The sequence below is a fragment of the Furipterus horrens genome, unplaced genomic scaffold (genome assembly GCF_987537825.1).
Source record: "Furipterus horrens unplaced genomic scaffold, mFurHor1.1.pri manual_scaffold_6, whole genome shotgun sequence".
NCBI classification, from domain to species: Eukaryota; Metazoa; Chordata; class Mammalia; order Chiroptera; family Furipteridae; genus Furipterus; species Furipterus horrens.
In genome coordinates, this window is record NW_028327176.1 from 146,057,563 (window position 1) to 146,081,015 (window position 23,453).

The window sequence follows — 23,453 nt, forward strand, 5'->3', positions numbered from 1 at the left end:
GCCATCCCTTCCATTTAATCTATACCTACCCCGAAATCCTGTTCTCTACCACCCACAGGCTTTTTCTCCACTATATAGGAATTAGCTAGTTACTACAAGTTACATACAGGTAGTTACTAGAGGGAGACAGAAATGGGTACCAAACAAACAGAAACATAAAACTAAATTTTCAGGCTCCAATTAAGAAATAATATATAATAACACACTTCTAAGTGATAACCAGCAGTGATTTCCACATTAGCACATAATTATATTGATATTTATGTCTGTTCTAACTAAAACTGCTTACTGGACACTATAAATTTTTTGCCCCCATTCATTGATTATATATTTAAGGTGCTATATGAGATATTACCTTTCCTTAACAAAAATAGCTTTCTCCCAAGAGGTTTTAGTTTTACAATCTTAAGGTACTATTAAATAATCATTGCTCAAGACCTTAATAAATTATGAAGCATGAAAGTAAAAGATCTGTGAATTGCTAAAGTACACTTAACCTATTTTACTTTGCCATTGTAGTCTATATTTATTAGAATAGTACACATTCTTTTTTATCAATTACTTTATTTCCTCATTTGATTTTTAGAAATTAACTTTCACAAGTATACTAATCTTTGCTCACATGTTCCCTTCTATTCCATCTAATATTGTTTTCCACCTTTATTTCTGTAATTCTGTTTCACAGTTATTGGATATCAGTTAGTAAAAATCAACTCCTTCAGATACTAGTCTCCATGTTAATTTAAATGTGAATGGATCTTGGTCTAAATTATTTCTCAGTAAAATAATAAAATCCTAGCCATCACAAATCATCCTGAGAGTAGTAAAATAAGAGTTTTCCAGGTAGTGAAAAATAAGTGTGTTTAACAGTTAAAATCTACAGAAAACAGAAAAAAATTAATTCCAATTGCTTCTAAAATGTTGTTCTGTCTCCTTAAACAGCATATCTTCAAACAGAAAAACATGTGAACATTTCCTTGATGATACTGTACAATTATTACTACGAACATCCAGTTATTATGTAAAAACATTTTTTTAATTAATTTTATTTTTTAACGAGGTTATTTTATTTTTATTTTATTTATCTGTTTATTTAGAGAGAGGGGAAAGGAGAGGGAGGGAAACATCAATGTGCGGTTGCCTCTCACAAGCCCCCAACTAGGGACCTGGCGTGCAACCTAGTCACGTGCCCTGACTGGGAATCTAACCGGTGACACTTGGTTTGCAGGCCGACGCTCAATCCACTGAGCCACAGCAGCCAGGTGCACCAACATACTGACTGTTCACACAGTGCTAGAGACACACACTGGCTGCACTCGCTTCATCCGTGCAGGCAGCCGGCGCCTCACCTCCACACTTACACCACGCACAACTCCATCAAATATCGTACATGCCCTAAAGAAACAGTGCCCTACAGATGATAATCAGCATACAAAACACCAGCATAAAGAGTTGCACAAACATTCAATATGAACCAAACCTAAAATCTCACTCTTTTCTAAGGTATTAAAAGAGATAATATAACTTAAGAGAGGAAGAGGGAATTTTTTATCTACAACAGGTGGCCATATTTGCTCCCACCTGAGTTTTGTTGTTAATTCTTTGAGGGCATAATAATACCAGATGCTACAGACTTAAACAGAAGAACTGACTATATACTGGAATCTGAGTGAGTACTTGTACTGAAATAGTTAACATATAGAAAGCTTTCAACTTAGGAAGCCTCAGTGTGGAGATAAGAACAACAAAATCTCTAGCAACAATTCTAGCTCAACCTCTGAGTCAGATAACTGATACAACAGAGGTAGGAAATAAATTAACTGCAAAGGGAAAAATAACACTAAGATTAAGGAGATGCAACTTCTGACATTATGTTCCAGTTAAATTACAGGTTTAGTTACAGAAACATTTCGTTTTAATAATCTCCTAGTCTTCTGGATGTGTGTAATGAATAATATCACTTTTCAGAAATGTTTCTTAAAATTCCAACTTCTTTACAGGCACTGACCCTAAATTATGTCTTCTTATGAGAGGCAGTGGTGATGTTGAAACTTGACACATATTTTGAAGCTATTTTTCTTCTTGAAAATCTTCTTCACTCTTTGTAGAAAAATATCTAAGTAAATCATATTTATATAAATAATCAACTGTTATAGTGCAAACAAGATGTGCCTTTTCTCTCCCCTAAATAGACCGATAAATTTGTCCGTATTTATAAAACTGTCTGAAATTTATTTTTAGCAATTAACAGTTTAAATGGCCTTATTATTGGCACAATTCAATTAACGGTTTGAATATAGATTCTTTGCTAATAAAAGCTTCCTTCCTGGGTTTATCCACTTGATTATTACTGCTCTATCATATAAAAATTCTCACTGAAAATTTACCTAGAATTCAAAAAAATATCAGGTTTCTTTTGTAGAAATAAGTAGAAACAAGAAAAAGAAGAGGTGTATTCTTACAATGTATTATTTTTCAATAACTTTTTCTTGATGATATATTCTTATTTTCAAGGCCACAGATTAGTTATAAACATATTACTTCAGTGTCCGTGAAAAAAACTTAGTCACTGAAAATAGTGATTCTTCAGGTTAGCATTTCATAGATTTGGTAAAATTTTAGACTACAGTACTAACTAAAATGCAAGGAAAAGTATGTTCTCCTTGTAGACAGGAAGATATTAAAGATAATTTAGAATCAAATCTAATAACACACACACTCGATATGCAGAACCTCAGACCTGAACTGTTAAGGAATCCACCACTATATACACCAACTTGTATTTTGTGCTTATATGTGCAACAAATGTGTTTGTGTGAAAAATAAATCAAGTGGAAAACATACTAAATTTGTATTTGCAACCTGTTCATATTCACTGATTTAGTAAATGAGAGGCCTAGCAGTTACACAATCATACAGACCTAGATATAAACCGAGGGTCCACCACTTACTAATTTTGAGCCCTTAGACAGTTATTTTACTTCTAAAGAAATATATAGTGTGGCTCAGTTTGTTGGAGTGTCATCCCGTTACTGAAGGGTTGCGGGTTGGATTCCTGGTTGGGAACATGCCTAGGTTGGGAGTACGATCCCTGGTCTGGAAGCATGCAGGAGACAGCTGATTAGTGTTTTTCTCCCACATCAATGTTTCTCTCCCTCCCTTCCTCTTTCCCTTCCTCTCTCTAAAAAGCAATGGAAAAATGTCCTCTGATGAGGATTTAAAAAAAAGAAGAAATATATAGTGTCATAGTTATAAGCTCAGGCTTGAAATTTATAGTTTTCCTGGGTTCAAATCCTAGCTCCAACACTTGTTAATCATGTGATTTGGAGGAAAGCTACTTGAACCCTTTATGCTTCAGTTTCCTGACTTGTAGGAAAAAATATATACACTTCCCATAAAGTACTTTGAACAGTGCGTAACACATTATAAGCACTTAATAAATGTCAGATGCTTTTAATATTAAAGCTGTTTCCACATTCAATAAATTGAAATAACTATCTTAGAAGGCTGTTATAATAAATGAGAAATGCACAAAGAACATATCTCAACTATATGAAATATATACAAAGTATTCAATAGACAATTGCTGTTATCATCACCAGAAAGCAGAACTGATGGTAATGAGACTGATGAAGAGGAGGATGGCAACACCAACGGTCATTCCGGGGGCCAATCCACATAAGCAGCAGTCATCTTTCAGTTGTTCTTTTTCACCTTCCCAAACAACTAATTACTAAGTTCTATAAATTCTATATCCCTGAAAGCTATCTCATTTTCTCTATCCTCAGTCACCATCTTATAAAATCCCCCATGCATGCTCCACAGACCAATGCCACAGCAACCTATCAGTTGACCTGACTCCAGAAAGTCCCATTTCAATCCATCCCTCACACTCCAAGCTGAGTTTATGTTTTCCTTTAAAAAACAGAAACTCAATGATGTCACTCTCCTCTATGGCATCTGCAATCATCCCTACAGCCTTCAGAACAATTTTCAAATTTCCAATTGTGAACTAAAGTCTCTCAGATTTGGCCCATTCTACCTCCCTCATCTCATCTTTTTTCCACTCATTCACTTTGCAATCTAAGCTAAGGTCTAACTCTCATCTATCTGCAGTTTCCCAAACACACTCTCAGTCAACTCTGTCTTCCTATAAGCACAAAACACTTCCTTGTACCCTTCCTTCTCCTCTGACCACTTAATGATTCTCTTCTGTAGTTCAGCTTCCATGCTGCCTCCTTCATTCCCTGATATCCTGTCCCATCCCACTCCCATTTTCCCCTCCCAGTGAGAATGAACTTGATGATTAGTATTGTTAACATTTAAACCCAAGTAGCTTACTCTTCATTTCTAGATGTTAACTGAAGACTTAGGGGAAAAAGAAGTCACTTTAACCCCAGATTTCATGGTTCTGCAATTTCAGCTTTTCATCAATAATTTAAAAGGGAAAGTAAAAGTGAAAAAGTGAAAGCAAAACTTGAAATAAAGATTTTAAAAATTATTTAAATGTAAATATTTAGCTGTGGGTAATTCAGCCATTTTCAAAAGTGAAATCAAGGTTTTTTTTCTCAGATTTTAAAACAAATCATTCACAGATACAAAATTAAATTTAAAAGAGCACTATAGTTTAAATATGGAACCAATATATATTCTTCTGCCTTACATTACTTGTATTTTTTAATGCACTGCTTTTTTTAAAGTATATTTTATTGATTATATTGTTACAATAGTTTCAATTTTTTCCCCTTTGCTCCCCTCTGCCCAGCACCCCCCCCCCACCCAGCAATCCCCTCCCCCAATGCACTGCTTTTTCAACAAAGGTATTTTCATCTATTTGGTTTCACTCTATAATTACCAAAACCTTTCAATAAAATTTAGGAATAAATGCCTCCCCCATGTGGAGATCAGCTTACATAGACTTTCTCTTAGTAACTAGTTTGGCAAGTCATTCAAGCTTCAATATGCCTATAAATTTTGAAGTTCAACTCCAAAAGTGACAATTATAATTTTATACCTATCAAGGTAAGTAGATAATAGGCTGACCGTAAATTAACAAAAAAGTTCATGACAAAAATGTGTATTAAAAACAATAATACCTCCTAAGAACATGGTTTGAAAATTTTATTTGTAAATTAAATACTTTAACAATTTTAAAGTGAGTGATAAATTTTAGCTATTATTATGTTTCTAAAGATTTGAATATTTAAAAATTAATCAGGTTGTTTATTAAATAAGCATTAAATGTTTAAGCATCAACAATTAGATACAGAATTATACTTGGCTCTTACTGGTAATACTAGAAAATGAAGAAGCTCAATTTATTGTGAGAAATTTTCATATCAGAAAAATGAAAGCTGAGAAGAATTAACATATTGAGATCCTGCTTTTACTTCTATTACTAAAACTAATTATTGAAAAAGATTAGCCTGTAATCAAACAATTAGTTAAGATGGTTAAATAAAAATGTATTAAACTTAGAAACTAAAGTTTCAAACTCTTTATATTACAATATTATTCCAGCCTCAGATTAGGATCAAAATAAAGGGTATGCCTTTAATATGAGTATATTCTCATTTGCTGTTATTTTTTTCGATATCTTCTTTCTTTCCTGATTTCAATAAAAGACATAACTGCAAAAGAATTAATAAAATATGAATTTTAAAAAATCTAAACAAATATCACATCATAGTGGGAAGGAAGCTATTAGGAGAAACAAGCATAAATATTTATCATGTAATTGTTAATGGAGCTTACCACTTTGGCTATATAAAATATACCTGAAAAGAATGACAAAGCCACTCATGAGATACAGTATTCACAGATAGCAATCGAGTTTGAGGTTTCCTCAGGAAAAGCAATCACCTGTTTATAATAAAGAGTCTATGACTTCATTACCCTTAATTGAGAGTACGCTGCCAGTGTAACATAAAGTAACAGATGCACTATAAGGTTGGGCAAGCTAAAAGTTGGGCAAGCTAAAAATTAGAAGAATTTTAAAAATATATTCATTCACTAGCTTATATAAATTTTGAAAATTAGATCTAGCACTTTACTACTTTATAGTTTTCTAGAGCACCACATGACTCATTGTAAGTCAAGTAAGCTCTTCCTCAACATGATTAATTTGTAAATAGTATGAAGAACATCAGATGTGAAAGTAGGAGACCTGGGTTTTGGCCCCTGCTTTAGGCTTCCGTATCCTCATATGTAAAATGAGCAAATAGACTAAAAAATGTATAAGTGCAAATGTGGAGAAACTTGCTCCTGATTTTATGTTCCAAAGATAAACTTCATGTTTGTTTATATGCACAGTATCTAATTTTTAAAAAGTAAAATTATGTAGCTTAATCTAGGTCTCCAATTCCCTGTGTATATCTGAAACTAAAAGCCTATTTTTATAGAAAACTATCCAATAACAACTAACTTTTTTAATGTGCTTTTAGGTTTACAAAATGTTAGTAAAAATTCTCTGTGGGAGACACTATTATCTAAATTTTTCAGACTAGAAAACTGAGACTCAAAGAGTTTAGCTACAACATGGCCAAATCTTTTGGCTTAGGGAAAAAAAATCGAGCCCTGGCTGGTGTGGATTGATGGATTGAGCACCAGCCTGCGAACAAAAGGGTCACTGGTTCAATTCGCAGTTAGGGCACATGCCTGGGTTGCAGGCCAGGTCCCCAGTTGGGGGCGCACAAGAGGCAACCACATGTCTCTCCTTCTCTTTCTCCCTCCCTTCCCCTCTCTCTAAAATTAAATGAATAAAATCTTTTTAAAACATCGATATCTTACTAAATCGCCAGTCTACACAATGGTTCCATGAACATTACTTTTTTTATAGTTAGGTGAATCTGAAGCTGTCTTGTAACTATAATTCAACTAAAGGAAAAAAAAAAAGGTTTTAGTCTTATTACATAAGTTTGATATTTGATGGTTTAGTTACCTTAAGTCTTTTATATCTTTTATAAAATGTTATTAAACTCTAACAGTAAAAGCCTTTTTAGTCAGTGCCAGACTTTAGAATATCAGGGTCAGATTACAAACAATGGCTATGGTAAAAATTCAAATACTTACTTTGTTATTTTGTGTCACCAGAATACTTTCACCCCCAGGTTTCAAAGGCACCTCTTCCATTGCTCCAAATACATCGGTCTCAACCGAAAAAGTTAGTTCTAGACCCAGATCACTAATATCATTATCTAAAATCCACTGTAAATTTTTGGCATATTCTGGATCAATAGATGCCACATCTTGATAATTTACAGGAATACCTAAAAAATGTAAACATACAGCAGTCATATTTTACATGTTTCTGCCCTTTCTTATATGTTTAATGGTAAAATACTGCCCTCTACAGATATTGTGTAAAACTGCAAAATATAATCAGATTCACAGCATGATTTAAGTAGATGTGAATTCCTGAATTTGAAAGTCTGTTAATTTAAGCTTATGTTTCTTCCACATTTTTACAATGTAATCTTTCTTTGAAATAGCTATTCAGGAAATTATAAACTTCAAAAAGTACCAATTCTTTTAACTATATTCATATCAAAATGCATTCTTAGCATAAATATACACACACTAAAATGAACAAAAAAAAACCTTTTTATAGCAAAAAAAGTAGGTGTTTTTTTCTTTCCCTCAGGCCCCCATGTAAATGACTTACATATACTGAGAGTCTCTAATCAAAATAAAAATGATCTCATCTAAAATGCCATTACTTACCAAATTAGATTTCCCTAAAGACTACAAGAAAAACACTTTAGATAAATGTCTATGGAAATAACATTACAGCCATACCAAGAATGTGCTTGTAGAATGATCTTGTGAAGTAAATATTGACCAGCTGCCTGTGGTTCAATGCTAATCCCAAGATCTGTCCAGCAAACCGGAAATAGTTCAGGTGATCAGGATTTACATAGGAGTTGCTATTAGGCTGAAAAGTTGTTCCTATTAAAATAAATACAAAATAATTTATTTTTTAAAATATCTATAAGCAGAAGATCGTTTTAATGCAGATAACTCAGTTCATATAAAACCAGCAAAACTAAAGTTATGTACAATCTTTCACAGGAATGCTCTCTGTGGAATACTGTATAAACAGGCAGTGGAACTGGAAGTACAAAAGATGATCATTAACGTGTCACAGGAAGTCCATGCAGAGAGAAAATTTTGTTTTATTTTAAGATTTATTTATTTGTTTTTAGAGAGAGGGGAAGGGAGGGACAAAGAGAGGGAGAGAAACATCAATGTGTGGTTGCCTCTCACATGCCCCCAACTGGGGACCTGGCCTGCAACCCAGACATGTGCCCCGACAGGGAATCGAACCAGTGACCCTTTGGTTTGCAGGCTGGCACTCAATTCACTGACCCACACCAACCACAGCATGAAGCATAGAGAGAAAATTTTAGACTATGTTTAACTGTACTTTTAACTGCTGTAATTGGAAGATTTGTCAGAGAGATCCTGGAAATAATATATTAAAGGATCTCACACACACACACAGTGTTTTCCTAGACAGTGTGGGGAAATAACTACTAGGCTGTGCATTAGGGCAGACATTGTCTCATTCAGGCCCAGTGCAACAGACATTTACTACTTTTTGCTCCTTAAGGAACAGAGCACTACTATAACTAAACATTTTTAATGTCCAACTGTTCTTAAGTGATAGAGCTAATCAATGAACTTGATGCCTTTTAATAATTATCAGGAAATCACCAAAGTCCAAATGTCAACCAATTCATCCTCATGGCAAATACTCAAGGTTAAAAATAAGCACAATACCACTGAAGTGTAAAAGTAAAAATGGCAAGGGCAGTAGTTACTAATTACTGTCAAAATCTACAGCAATGGAGTATATGACTCCACTTATATGAAAAAACTCTGGAAATAGTGGTGATGGTTATACAACATTGTGAATGTACTTAGTGCCACTGAATTATAACACTTCAATATGGCTAAAATTTACCATTTTACCATAAAAAGTCTCAAAAAAATCTAGTGTGACGGAAAAAATACCAAGATCTCAACTTTAAATAACTCTCCCTCCCTGTTTTTCTGTGACAATCACTAACTTCTCTCATGATTCAACAAATATTTATTGAGCTCATGCTACTTACTACTCTTCCAGGCACCTGGGCTAAAAGAAACAGTGATAAATCTAATGAAAATGCATTGAAGAAAAATAAAGGGAAAAAAAGGTACTGGACAGCGAAATGTTTGGTCATTTAGTATACATACTTTGACAATAATTCCCTTTGTGCTTCATTGGTCTTTGATTTATCAGAGTTGGCAATGAACTAAATTGCCATGACAAATTCACTTAGATATAAGGTACAAATTTGGAAGCTTAATGGCTGAATGATTTAAAAGAGCCACATGAAGCTAGCCATTCACATTTTGATAATCATTCCCCGTCATAATGTAAGACTGGATATTACAAGTCAAAGCAAAGTCTGTGAGATGAAGAAAAACTTCAAAGATGAACATACCATAATTTCAAAAAATCTAGTGTTCTGAGAATAATCACAAATATTTTCTATATATTAAATATAGTGAATGCTTAGGGTAATTGATGAACCAGCAAAGATTTCTTATAACCCAACTTTCCTCCTCTAGATCTGTGTATAATTCCTTCTCTAAATACTTTCTGGGAAGTCTGGGTTATTAAAAAGAATAGATAAGAAGAAATCAAAAGAAAAAAAAGGAAACAAATAGGGAAAATATTCAAGAAACAAATAATAGTTTTTAACTTGAAAACTAGTGACAACAGAATATAAATTTTATGTTAAGTTTTAAGTTGAAAATAAAAGTAACTGTAATACTCCCAGCTATTTTCATCACTTCAGAAAAACTGTATTTCACAGAATAATAATAATAATACCTAATAGTTATTTCTGCTTTCTATGTGCCAGGTACTGGGCCAATAATTTTTCACACAACAGCTAATTGATTCTTACTACATTATAAAACACAGGTCATCACCATTTCTAATCAGCAAATTGAGATCTAAAAAATTAACATCTCTGTTCCAAGATCATAGCATAAAGAGGGGCAGAGCCAAGATTCACAGCCAGTATAACACCAAAGGCCAAACTCTTAGACATTATATTACTTCTTTAATGTATCTTAATTTAGAGAAATTATCATAGACATTGGGTCTATTTAAACATTTCCCACATTTAGGAATTTTTAATTCTTAAATGTAATTCCCTTCATGTCGACTATACATAAGAACGATTTCATCTAGATTTTAATATTTTAATACTATGACCCTAAAGAGAATACTCATATGGCTTACAAAAAGGACAAGTCACAATCTTTATAGTCTATGTGCTTCAATATATGTTCTGCTATAAATTTATAGTACAAAGAAGTACCTTCACTAATGATTTCACACCAAATCTATTTTTCAGGTATGAAACTAAATAGACTCAAGAGTGGCTACAAAAAAAGAAATAAATCTAAAATATAATGTTTAATGCTAAATCTTACATTAAAGATCAGACCTAAATAACTGAACCCAGTGTCTCATCAACCTTGTCAAATTCAACAAATTCATCTCATAGCAAACAGTTAAAGGTAAGAGAGTTAAAGCAGGCAATCCCACATTCCTAAATAATTTCAAATACACCAGGGGTGTCTGAAGTGGTCATCATATAGGTGCACATCTAAAGCTGCCTAGCATCTCTGCAGCCCACTCCACTGGCCTCTCATAGACACCCTTCTTATTCAAAGGAGATTGGCTGCTCATTTGGTTGGATGCAACCAGGAACTACAATTAATGAGGCACTCTGCCCCTATTTTAAAAATTTATACACTGGGAAAGAAAAGATTTTCAGGAAATAAAAGCAATTGTACACAGCATTTAAAAACTGAAATTCTACCTTCACTTGGATGTTTCTATTAAGTTACAGAAGTCTCAATTATACCTCACACAAATAAGGCGGTATTAACCATTTCCATTTAGCCTATGATATAAAATTATAATCCCGTAGGTCAACTGCACCATTTCAACAGAGCTTTACATTTGTATTATATGGTTAAATAAGAGCTTTTTTCTAAATTTAATCTTTATTGTATTTTTTTCCATTACAATTAGTCCCCTTATACCTCCCTCCCCACAGCAATAAGAGCTTTTTGGTTGTCAGGTCTTGATATTTTAAAAAGACAAAAAACTAAATTACTATACATAAATAAATTTTAAGTTAAGATTTGACACCGTGATCTCTAGACTTTGTTTTTATGACCAATAAATTCTGAGACTTGGAAAAACTCAAATAGGACTAGTGAATTTTAATTTTTCCAAATAAGGACATATTATTTTTAAGCCCATCCATTATCGTCATTTCACTAAAGGAAATTTTAACTCAAGAAAAGTAGACTAAAGGACAATCCCTAAAGTAAATAAATTTAATTTTAGCTTATAAAGGACTAATGAAAAGTTTCTTGGGACCAGCACTAGTACCTGAGACAAGCATTTGAGAATCAACTGTTTATAGAGGAAAGACTGCTAGACTGAATTAGTCTCCACTCATAACTGTGTTAACATGGACAAAAACTTCAGTTGTCTCTTCTATGAAATGGGAATACCCCACCTATCTCATAGGGCTACTCTATGGGAATCAAAGAATAAAATACACTGAAGTAGTTCAAAAATGTGACAAGTCACAGAAAAAGTCATCTAGACTGTACGACTTACCGTCAGCTGACTGCGTAAACAATGCATAATCAGGATTGACTATCTCATTAGATAGAATATCAAACCACTCACGCACAACACCTTGACCCTGAGTTCAAAAAAATAAAATTAAGTATCAACAGAAATATGTAAAATGGGGAAATTTTTTGTAAATAATAAAATTAAAATCATATTAAATTTCTTCCATTATCAATTAAACATTCAATTTTATTCAAGTGCATTTCCATCTTTTATATACAGTGATCTCCACAGCACTTATTTTCATACCCACCATGCCTTCTTCTCCATGGAAGCGCACAGCAATTCCCTGCTTGAGCTTTGCACAGCTTGCTTTTGACACAACTTCACAGCTACTCCTAAAAATAGAATCTAAATATGTAGCATTGGTTAATTTTGCGTATTAAAATTTACAATAACTAGTACTTTGTGCTTCACATGTACAGCCATTTTCTTTGTTAAACATACCTCTGTGAACCAGCAGGATATCACTTTCATTCACTGGCCTGTGCACCATGTCTGAGTCTGGTTGTCCTGAATGCAAATGTTCATAGAACCATTCACAGCGATCTTTAAATGGCTACCCCAACAAATAACAGTAAAATATGTTAGCAGTATTTCCATCACCTGTTAAATTCACTAACTAGCATGCTAAATGCCCTTTCTACAAATCATCATCCTCAGACCTTTATTTATAATAAGTAGTTCTAGATAATGTCCTGACATTTCAACAACTCTTCACAAAAAGACAGAGCTTAGCTGAAATACGTTGACTATCTAGAGAGTATATATTTTTTAATTCCCTACATTTTCAACAGGAAAGACTTTAGAAATTAGAAGGTTATATCTGAGAACTTAATGTCATATATGTAATTAAACAGATTTACTCTCAATTTCTTTTAAACCCAATGAGGCTTATAAAAATAAATTTTTTTTTCAGAAAAATTATGTTACATGTTCCATTTAATTTTTCATAAAAATAATCTTTTACACCTAACTTTATTCTTATTTCTATCCTTTGAATATATGCAGCAACCAAAAAAGATTTTGTAAACCCCTTCTTCCCTTCCTCCTTCCCTTCTTCCACCATAAAAATTAAAGAATAAGATCTCTTAAACAGTAAAGAAATCTTTATCTTTTGTTCATTTGCCAGATATGCAATTTTTTTAAATTTATTTATTTTTTAACAAGGTTACTTTATTTTATTTTATTTATCTGTTTCTAGAGAGAGGGGAAAGGAGAAAGAGAGGGAGAGAAACATCGATGTGCGGTTGCCTCTCACACATCCCCAACTGGCATGCAACCTAGTCATGTGCTCTGACTGGGAATCGAACCAGCAACACTCGGTTCGCAGGCCAGATATGCAATTTTTATTGAGTATTCAGAAAGTATTGCTGAGTACCCAGCATGTGCCAACACTGCAGGTAACATAAGATCTGTAAAAACTCTCAATTTGTTTGCTTAAAACTGTTTAATAAAGTTCAAGAGATGAAACTAACGTTAGAACAATACCATATATATATATAATATATATATATATATATAATATTAAGTTCTACACAGTGAAATACAAATTAAGCATTTAGAGGAATTAAGAATCCTCTCAGAACTTTAGTTTTCCCACTTGTAAAACAGGGAAAATAATACTTCTAGGGCTAATTGTGAGAATTAAGTGAAACAATGTAAATATAGAGCATAATAATTATAACTATAAATTAGCTAATGTTTACTGAAGCACCTGTAAGCCAGGTACTGTTTTAAGCGTTTCAGATGCACTTTGACATATCCTTACAACACTATGAGGAAAAGAGACTCTTATTATACCCATTCCACAGAAGAAAAAGATGTGACACCAAGAGGTTAACTTGTAGAAATACTCGACACTCAGAATGCTCAATAAAAAGGTGTTGCTTTTATTATCATTCATAAAAATGCTAAAATTGTGAATTAGTGTTAAAAATGATAGCAAATGTCCTTGCCATTATAAGGTATTAAATATTAAACTACTGATATAACCTTTACCTGTAAAATGTGAACCAAGAAATAAAAGCAAATGGCAATTTTTTTAAAAGTAATTCAAATTGAACATTAAAAGGTACAAAATGCTATCAAAAGCTAGTAAGATATTTGTAAAAGCAAAACATCCACATACATATACCCATGCCTACAAAGCCAAAAGGCAGATTCTTGTGTGTAAACTTTCTGAGTACCTGTACTTCCACAAATTAATTCACAAAACAGGACTGACACAGCAATACAAAATGTTTCTCCCTGTAACTAGAGGCCACCTGAAAACCACCAACAGAACAAGAAGTCAGTCCCTCAGCAAAGATAGTTTTTGTTTTTAATTGTTGTTGTTGTTTTGGAACAGCCTCCGAGTTACAAAAAATTTCTAAGTATAGCAGAATACAAAGTATTTCTTCTTCCTGATGTGAGTGTAAGTTGCCAACATGATGTCCAGTTACCCTAAAAACTTTAGTGTGTATTTCCTACAAACAAGGGATTTCTTCTACATAAGTAGAAAACAACTATTAAAGTCAGAAAACTAACACTGATACATTACTATATCGAATCCTTAGGCTCAATACAAGTTTTGCCAGTTTCCTAATAATGTCCTTCATAGCACAACACCTCTTGAATTGTATTTAGCTGTCTGTCTCATTTTGGTAGTTCTTCAATGTTTTCTGAATTTTCATGACCTCAATACTTTTAAAGATTGCAGGTCAGTTGTTCTGTTAGAATGTCCCATTGGAGTTAGTCTGATGTTTTCCCATGACTAAATTCAGGATGTACATCTTTGACAGGGATATTAAAGAGCTGATACCATATTCTTTCTCCGTGCATCTTATAGGTTGGCACACTGATATATCTGCTTTGATCACTGCCGAATGTGTCCACTGTAAAGTTCTGGTTTTTTAAATCTTTGTAATCGGTAAATATTCCAAAGGGAGATCATTTGAGACAGAAAATACATCCCATACATCATCAAACTTTCCATTTACTCATTACTTTTTTTCAATACAGACTCATGAGTTGATTTGATTTATAGTATTTTGCCATCATTATTTATTTTGATATAAAATTGTTCCAGAATTGGCTGGTGGAATTCATTCAAACTGGTTCTGAATCATTTTTAATATAACATAATTCTTTAAACAACTTCCTTGCACAATAAGATGTTCTAGGCTCATCTGTACTTTCCCTGACCCAGCCCTAGAATTAACCATTTCTCCAGAGTCTGGTTCATTGAGAACGGTATTTAGAAACCAAGAACTGGGTGCCAGGATTGCTAAATCTATCTATCTACATTAAAAACTAAGTTCACACTGCTATCTCCAATTACAACCCAACAGCATATGGTTCATTCTATTTTTCTCCATTTTCAAACTCGTTTCTCCAACAATGAGAAACTAAGCTTCCATAATCTTTAGTGTACTTATTTATTTGAACAACCTGTATACAGTATTCCCTCACTTACCGCGGATATTACGTTCTAGACCCCCCCACACCCCCCGCAACAGGTGAAAATCCACGAAGTAGGAACCTTACATTTATTTTAGTATTTATATATATTTTAAGGCTTTATAAACCCTCCCACACACTTATAAACCATTCCCAGTCCCTTATTAACCTTTCCCACTCCCTTATTAATCTTTTCCACACTTTTATAAACACTACTGATGTTCTTAAGCATATTCTACACTCTTAAACCTACGTAACTTTAACAACGTACATATACAGTACCGCAAAATCCCACAATGTAGCGAAAAATCTGCGATAAATAATATAATATTTTTTAAAATCCCGTGATACAGTGAGGCCGCGATAAGTGAACCGCGATACAGAGAGGGACTACTGTATAACCAACATCCTATTGCTAATATGAACCCTTCATTGCATGGGTGCCCTCCACCCCACTTGGGCTTTGTCAAACTACTATGAGCAACTGTCACCACCCTCCATGCTGGACATCCTCCATATGCCAGGCCAACTCACACACTACATGCTGAGCCCCTCTCCCTTACCACACCCAAGCTCCAATCCCCACAATGGAATGACACGATGCTTATGGACACTGTCCTCACCCTGGTCAGGCAACAAAATCCCCTGTGAGTCAAAAAGGTGGGTAAGGTGGATAGCTGACGTAAATGCGTTTGGACTAAATTGTTTAGGAAGGGAAGGGGAAAAAGGAAGTGAAAAGCAGACAGTATTTAAAAATAGCAAAATTACCTCTTTCGAAAACTAAGTTTCTTTTACCTATAACCTCGCTTGCACTAGAATGGAGTCACAATGCAGGTTAAAAAATAAACTTAAGAACCAGAGAGACTTCTAAATTCTGGTTCTCCCACTGTAGCTGAATGATTTAAACAACTTACTTAACCTTTTAGCTTTAGTAAGAGCACACATCTCACAAGATTTCTTTGAAAATAAAATAATCTATACCAAGCATTTAATAAATGTAAGTTATTAGTACCTTATTTTAATTATCATTATTAAACAGATGTCAAGGGTACCTATATACTTGTGTATAATTTTATAAGAATTAGCTCTTAGCTTTCTTTAATTTCTGAAAGAATTAGTGTTTCTAAAGACATTTAAAAACACCTATAGGCAGGGGAGAGCAATGGGGAAATATGAGACAACTGTAATAGGACAACAATAAATTTAAAATAAATAAATAAATAAGTAAAAACACCTATAGTATTTACCCTATGACTACTATCCTAACAGTAGCCAGGAGTCTATCCTACATTTCTGACAACGGTTTCCTAAAATTTTGCCAAAATCATGTCATTCTCCTAAAGCAAAGTGATCAGTGGCTCCTGCAAAGATTCTTTAACCTGGCAATCAAGGCTTAAGACACAATGACCCAATGCTGCCTATCCAAAATTGTATCGTATTCTTCACCTACACAAAATCTGTTTCAACCAGTGTAGTTTTATACACTTTCCTACCTACATGTCTATATCTTGGCTAGAACGTTCATATTCCCCATTTATTCTCATCAAAATTTTACATGTTTTTCAAGGTCCAGTTTAAAATCTACCTCCTCTTTGAAATTTCCCTTGATTATAGCAGTCAGAAGCAAGTGCTTTATCCCATAAACTCCTAAAGAACCAGGTAATACTGTATTTACTATCTTATAGGTGCATTTATTATCTGCCCCCCTAGACTGAATTAAGATCCTCTTGGAGATAGAATATGTCTTCTACCTCCAAAACAACTACCATTAATTGAACATATATGCCAGTCACTACTAAAAACTTACTCTCCACTAGAGTTTTAAGAGGTTTATCTCAATTTTACAGATGAAGAAACCAAGACTCAAGGATATTGGAAATGTGCTCAAAGTCACATAATAGTTGTTAAGTAGCACACAAGCTTTTCCTAACATGTTTCACGAAACATGAGATTGTGGAAAGAACCCTGACAAGGGAAAGGTGCTCAGGTCAAATAAATTTAGAGGATTAACAGTTTAATCACTATTTTTAGCAAAGGGCTTCTCAAAACCTTTAACAACTACTGATAAACTTTGTAAATCTCCACCAGGGCATGTTTCCCAAATGTATTTGGGGATAAAGTCCTTTTCTCAAGGACCGTGAGCCTTACAGGACTAGTGTTTCATGACACTCATTTTAGGAAACATGGCAATGTCTTCTGTTGTCTTTGAACAGCCTTTGTACACAGTAGGACCTCATTACACATTTCTTGGAAAAAAAAATTACTCCTCATACTACAGTAACATACTAATATAACTCCATATTCTAAAGACTAAGGTAATTTCACTCCTCTTATAGCAGGAGGTCTCACATATAATAATTACTTCACTAAACAGTACTCAAATTTAGAAAGTTAATTTTCATTAGACAGACTAAAAACAACATTAAGAGAAATTTCTACCTGTGCTTTTATGATGTGCATGAATCTTGACATCAATTCAGGACATTCAAGGAGAAAGTGGAAGTGGTCAAATATAATTTTGGGATTTCTAAAAGAAAAATACACTTTGTTTAAATGGACAGAAAGGATAAGTGGCATTAACTGAAATGAAGATTCAGATATGTAGATACCAAAATAGAAGAGTAATACACCTACTATACTTTTACTTGTCATGAAATGTTTTTAAAATGGTTTAACAGAAGTTAACATTTTTCTCTTGAGATGAAAACTATAAGTAAAGAAAAAAGGATGTAAGGACAGTCCACAGGTCCACGAAAGCCTTACCTGTTAACAAAGCATTTTAAGACTTCATCGTGTTTGCACACAAATTCAATGAAACGAGGTGAAGTCATTCTGTGGGGAGTAAAAACGAATCAGAACATAGACAAAAGTTGGTGATATAGCAAACTTGAAAACTATGTATCAAACTGGACTAGCTTCTAGACAGAAAAAATTGGGGTTTGGATCATCTTTACAAATTTAAGAAATTAGCCATGTCTGTTCAATCTATAAGATGAAAAAATATATAATTTTCATTAACAGATAATACTGACATAAAGAAGTGACATTTTAAAAACCTTGAAATGTTAGACATCTCTGGTCTATACATTTCAAATACATTTGACCCTATACAAAGTGGCATTTACCATTCTACATGCTAATAACTGATATAATGCTTATCAAATATTTTAAACTAATTCTAGATCAGTACAATGACTTTCCTAAAACAAGATCAAAATAGAACCTAAAAGCAACATATTACTCTTTGTTTTTACTGAAATTATAGAAAAAGCATTTTTTCATCTGTCAGAGAAGAAATATTAAGCATGTAGTGTAAGCTTTGATGGTTGGGTTTTCTCTTTTTTATAATGCAAGTGCCTGACTTAAGTTTTGGTTGCCAAGGCTTCTGCTTCAAACAGGCATACACTTCAAAGATAGCTATCTTTAATAAACACATTGCCAGCCACCCAACTAGATAAGAGCCAGGCCACCTCCCCCACTGAGGCTCCCTTGCTTTAGTGATCTTGACTGATTTCAATAACTGACCATTTATGCTACTTGTTATTTTTTTATTCTTCCCACACTTTAAGTTTCCACTCTTATGTTTTAAATTCACCAATAAAGCATGAGCACCAGAGACTCCCCCACCTCCGACCCCCCAAAAAGCAGAATGCCTGGCCCATACCCACACCACTGTGCGCTAGCTGTCTCGTGGGCCATGCTCTCACTCTTGCTCTCTCCCAGCAACCTCGCTGTGTGGCCCCAGGTGTGCCATGTAATTTCCAGACCTTGTAAGTAATAAAACTTTTTTTTTTCAAAGTTTCCTGATGGTTATTGCTGAAGGGCGCCTTGCAATCATAATAAGAACCACAAGGGCTGGTCTAGCCACAAAATTGGTTATTGATAGGCTGAGACCTGCACACAAAACAAAGCAGAAACCCTCTTACCCTGGAGGCATCTGACAAGAACAGCACATGTAAAAAGCTTGAATGACAGCACTTAGCCGGTTAGCTGTCATAGAAATAACATCCTGACAGTCTGCACTGGCTTCCTGTTTCCCTCCCAGAGCATCTGGTTTAGATTCCCTGGTGCCAGTGGATAGATTTTCATAGCTCCCAGGTCCTGGAGGTTGAAATGGAGGAATGGAAGTGCCATCTTGATCTTGGCCTTTTTGTTTTAGTAAAATAGAAGTGATATCCGTTGAGTCCTTTTTGTTTTTCATCAGTTCGGTAGCTATTAAAACTAGCCATTCATCTAATGAGTGCCAAAGCAATTCAAGAGGCTAAGAAAAAAAGAAAAGTTGTTTTTTAAATATCATTCTGAAAGTCCAGCCAAATAAATAACAGAAAATTTACTCTACATGCTTCTATTTTCCCAAGTTAATGTGACAGCAATGACTGTAGATAATTAACAAAAAGATATGAATGCCATATAAATGACAGTTTCTTCATTTATAATGAAAACTTAATTTGTATTTATGCATTCCTTGGAATAAAAAGAAAAAACTAAAACCTAACAAAAAATATATAAGCAATTTTCTTTTAATATTTTAAAGATATTTAGTTTTATTAATGTATGGTTATACATTACTTTTATATAATCCCTTTAACTTTACTGTATTAATGTGTAAACAATTTTCAATTATAAGTCTTTTTTCAATTAAAAAAGTGAGAATTCCTAAAGAGCCTAATAAACAGCTTAGTTTACTGTGCTCTTTTCTTTACAGCTAATTCCTAAAATTCTGAAATTTTATGACAAGAAAATTTGACATTTATATGTAAATGTCATGTAAATATGACATGACATATTTATATATAGACACACACACATATATACATATATATGCTTACCAACACACACGAAATCCATCTCTAAAAAACAGTAACTATAAAATACTGACTAGTAAATTTTGAATTCCAAGCAGGGATTAGCAGCTTAAAAAGGAAAAAGATGGGGAGTAATGAAACTGTTTATTTCTACACTATATAAAATATTCCTTTAGAAAGGAGTAAAATTTCTTTGGTAAATTTTATTTTTTAATATATTATGTGACCTCAAATGCTACAACAGGACTAAGTACTAGAGGAGATGAAATATATACATCATCTCTAATAACTGGTAGTTTTAAACACAAGCAGAAATATAAATGCCCAACTACTATTAAAAGATCTGCTACCAGGAATCTAATTGTACTGCACCATGACTGTAGTTATCAATACAGTATCACGTAACTGATGGTCACTATGAGAATAAAGCTAATGTTCTCACCATAACAATAACAAAATGGTAATTATGTGAGGTAAAGGATGCATTAACTAACCTTATTTTGCAATATATACATGTATCAAGTCATCACACTGTATATCTTAAACTTACACAATATTTATGTTAATTAAAAAAGAGCCCACTAGAACATTTTTATTTCCCAAATAAAGGTTAACAATTGGCAGCGGGTAATGGTTAAATGGTCCTTCATTCCTTCACTACTGTACTTTAAGTATTCCTACTGAGAATGATTAACTTTCTCCAAATGAATGTAAATGCTAACCTTACTTTTTGATTCTTATATGATCACAGAATGCTACAAACTAGATCATGTACTTTGGAAAGACCTACCCTTACGTTACTTCAACTAAAAGAAATAATCTTACTTTTAAAGACCACTATGGAAGAGATTATGCAAACATATTTGGAACTATAGAAAATGTTTAAATAACCTATTCTGCCAGAAAATTCTTCCCGATAATTACCTAACAAATCCCTCTGCTACATCTTCAGCCTTTCTTTGGGTGTCCATAACATTCCCTTTTTGAGAATATTTGACTAAATAAATTTACAAACAATTATATCATCCCCAAGTCTTCACTTAAAAATCACACCAAAAAGCGGAAAACAAAATTAAAAACCTCAGTACCATTAGCAAAAACCTAGTGCACTCATTCAACCAACATTTAATTAACACATACTGGGTAAATAGGTAAGCAAAGGGAGGAACTAATTATATCCTTTCCAAGGTTGAAATTAGTACCCCCTCAACCATCACCACCACAAGAGGGTTTTTCTATGATTAGGCAAAGAGAGCAACTGAAAGATTCTGGATCCCTAAGCTGCTTAAAGGAAAGGCAAAAGAACTGGCTGCCATAAACATTGAGATGATACCTTCACTGAAAATGTCTTAATTCTAATCATGATTCAAGTTTGACTCAGTAGTTTCACTTCAGGAGCAAAAAATTAAACCTCCTGTAAAAGATGAAAAAGGACTTTTTATGTCAGCAAAACTACTAGCTTTCTGTCAGAAAATGAACTTACAAAATAGAAAGAACAGGTGGTGGTGATGTAAACCTGCTTGAAAAAAAAAAATGAATGATTGATCTCTTAATGAGAAGGGCTAAAACCTAGAAAATCAGCACAATGGATGGAGGCGAGCCTAAAGCAGGCAATGGTACATGCTGTGCACGTAGACAAGAGCACTGAGCCCGAACCTATAACAATCCCATTTTCAAAAACTGACAATGTGCAAAATTGAAAGGCAAATTTTGAATAATCCAGAAATATTTTTTAAAAAAACTAGAAAGTTTTCAATAAAGAAACACAGCAAAAATTAAAAAGAGAATGAGCAAAAAAAAGAGAGAGAAGTAGAAGTCATCTTAGACCCTTCTTTTCTCTCTTCCACCTTTTATTTCTTCATTCACACATGCACTAAACCAAAATCCCAACCTTGGGGTATTTTTTACCTAGGGAGTTGTCCCTATGAAGATTTGCTCAGAACATTCATTCCTCAACAACCAAAAAAATATTGTGAAAATAACTTTGATTTTTAACTGTTGTAGCAGCCACAGACAAAAAAGATTATAATAGATTTTTTACAATAAAAAATCATTGCAAACAGTATCTATGATGCTTTCTATATTCATAAATAATAATAAAAACATTATAAGATACAAAGCACTGTACATATCAACTGCTACTGAAAAAACGAGTCAATGACTATGGAAAACATAAGCTGACTTCTTGGCACTGTGAAAATACTGTTTCATTTCATATTATTGAGCGATCCTCATCATAGGATTATATTCTACCAAAAGCAGCAATGATAACAAACATAGATGATTTTCAAAACATTTCAAATTGTATTTCAAAGCTGTAATATATAATCCCAAACTTGTTGAAAACTTAAGTTCTTCAAGATCCATGTGCCAAAGTGAGATACAAATTCGACAGGAAAGCATTCCTAACTTAAGTTCATTAATAGTATCTGAAATCCTATTAGACTGACTATTCTCAACTTGATAATGTCAAATGCCCCAACCCAAAACACAAGATCTTAAAGTTAAAAGTTTTTCAATCTTTCTTGGCTTCCAAATTTTCCCAATTACACTTCTATGAAACTGTTAATAGTCACAGCTTACTATTCATAAAAATAGCATGTCAAGATTCAGGAAGCTGACTTCTGGCCAAGATGGAGGCCTAGACTGACACGCTCTGTCTCCCTCCACAACTAAGAAGGACTACAACTACCGCAAAACCAGCAATAACCAGAAGTTCCAGAAAATAAAGCTACACAGAAGTCCAATGTATGAAGTTATAAACAACTGGTGATCATCTGAATGGGTAGGAGGTGCGAAGCTGCGGCGGAGAGATCAAGCTGTGCTGGAGGCGGTAGCTGCAGTGATGAACTGCGGCACGTGGTAAAGCACAGACACCGGTATTTAAGGAGAGGAAAGAAGCACCTGGGGAGCACACCCAGCTGCAGACCAGACATGTCAGCTCACGATTCCAACACTGGGGAAGGCAGACCCCCACTGCCTCGGACTGTGAGGCCCAGAGGGCGTGGGGACGGAGGAGGAGGCTCCCGGTCTCTCAGTGGAGAGTGAATGGCAGGAAGCCATCTTAGACCTCAGCCCCCATACAAAGCACCACAGTGTGGTGAGAAGGGTCACCCGGTAGTGACGAATGCACAGCCCCGCCCAGGAAGGAAAGGTAAAACGAAAACTGTCAGGATGGCAGGGATAATGATAGAGATCCCAACCATGCAGGGGACCAGAAAGCAAATATATGAATTAACGGACGAACAGATAGTCTTTCTGAGGCTCAGTTCAGAGCTATAGTTAGTTATAAGACAGCTTACAGAAATAACAGCAGGACTTAATCAAGATGGGGAAGGAATGAAGGCTAGTCTTGCTGAAATGAACGAAAACACATACAAAACAGGTGGTGAGGGAAGGAAAACCAGGGATCAAATCAACAAATTGGAACATAGGGAAGGAACAAACAGTCAACCAGTGCAGAGAGAGGAAACAAAACGTGAGGAAAATGA

At 34.1% G+C, this 23,453-nt stretch overlaps 1 protein-coding gene across 2 annotated transcripts in view; it reads right to left on the minus strand.

Annotated features, from left to right (window-relative positions):
- HACE1 (HECT domain and ankyrin repeat containing E3 ubiquitin protein ligase 1) overlaps window positions 1–23,453 on the minus strand; it is a 108,034-nt gene that overhangs the window by 17,515 nt on the left and 67,066 nt on the right. For both annotated transcript variants that reach the window (XM_090279706.1, XM_090279705.1), the window contains 8 exons: window positions 19,084–19,418; window positions 17,921–17,989; window positions 17,597–17,684; window positions 12,164–12,275; window positions 11,970–12,067; window positions 11,699–11,786; window positions 7,798–7,947; window positions 7,072–7,268 (listed from right to left, as the gene is read on the minus strand). In XM_090279706.1, the coding sequence (XP_090135832.1) occupies window positions 7,072–7,268; window positions 7,798–7,947; window positions 11,699–11,786; window positions 11,970–12,067; window positions 12,164–12,275; window positions 17,597–17,684; window positions 17,921–17,989; window positions 19,084–19,418 (1,137 nt within the window). The remainder of the gene's footprint in view (window positions 1–7,071; window positions 7,269–7,797; window positions 7,948–11,698; window positions 11,787–11,969; window positions 12,068–12,163; window positions 12,276–17,596; window positions 17,685–17,920; window positions 17,990–19,083; window positions 19,419–23,453) is intronic.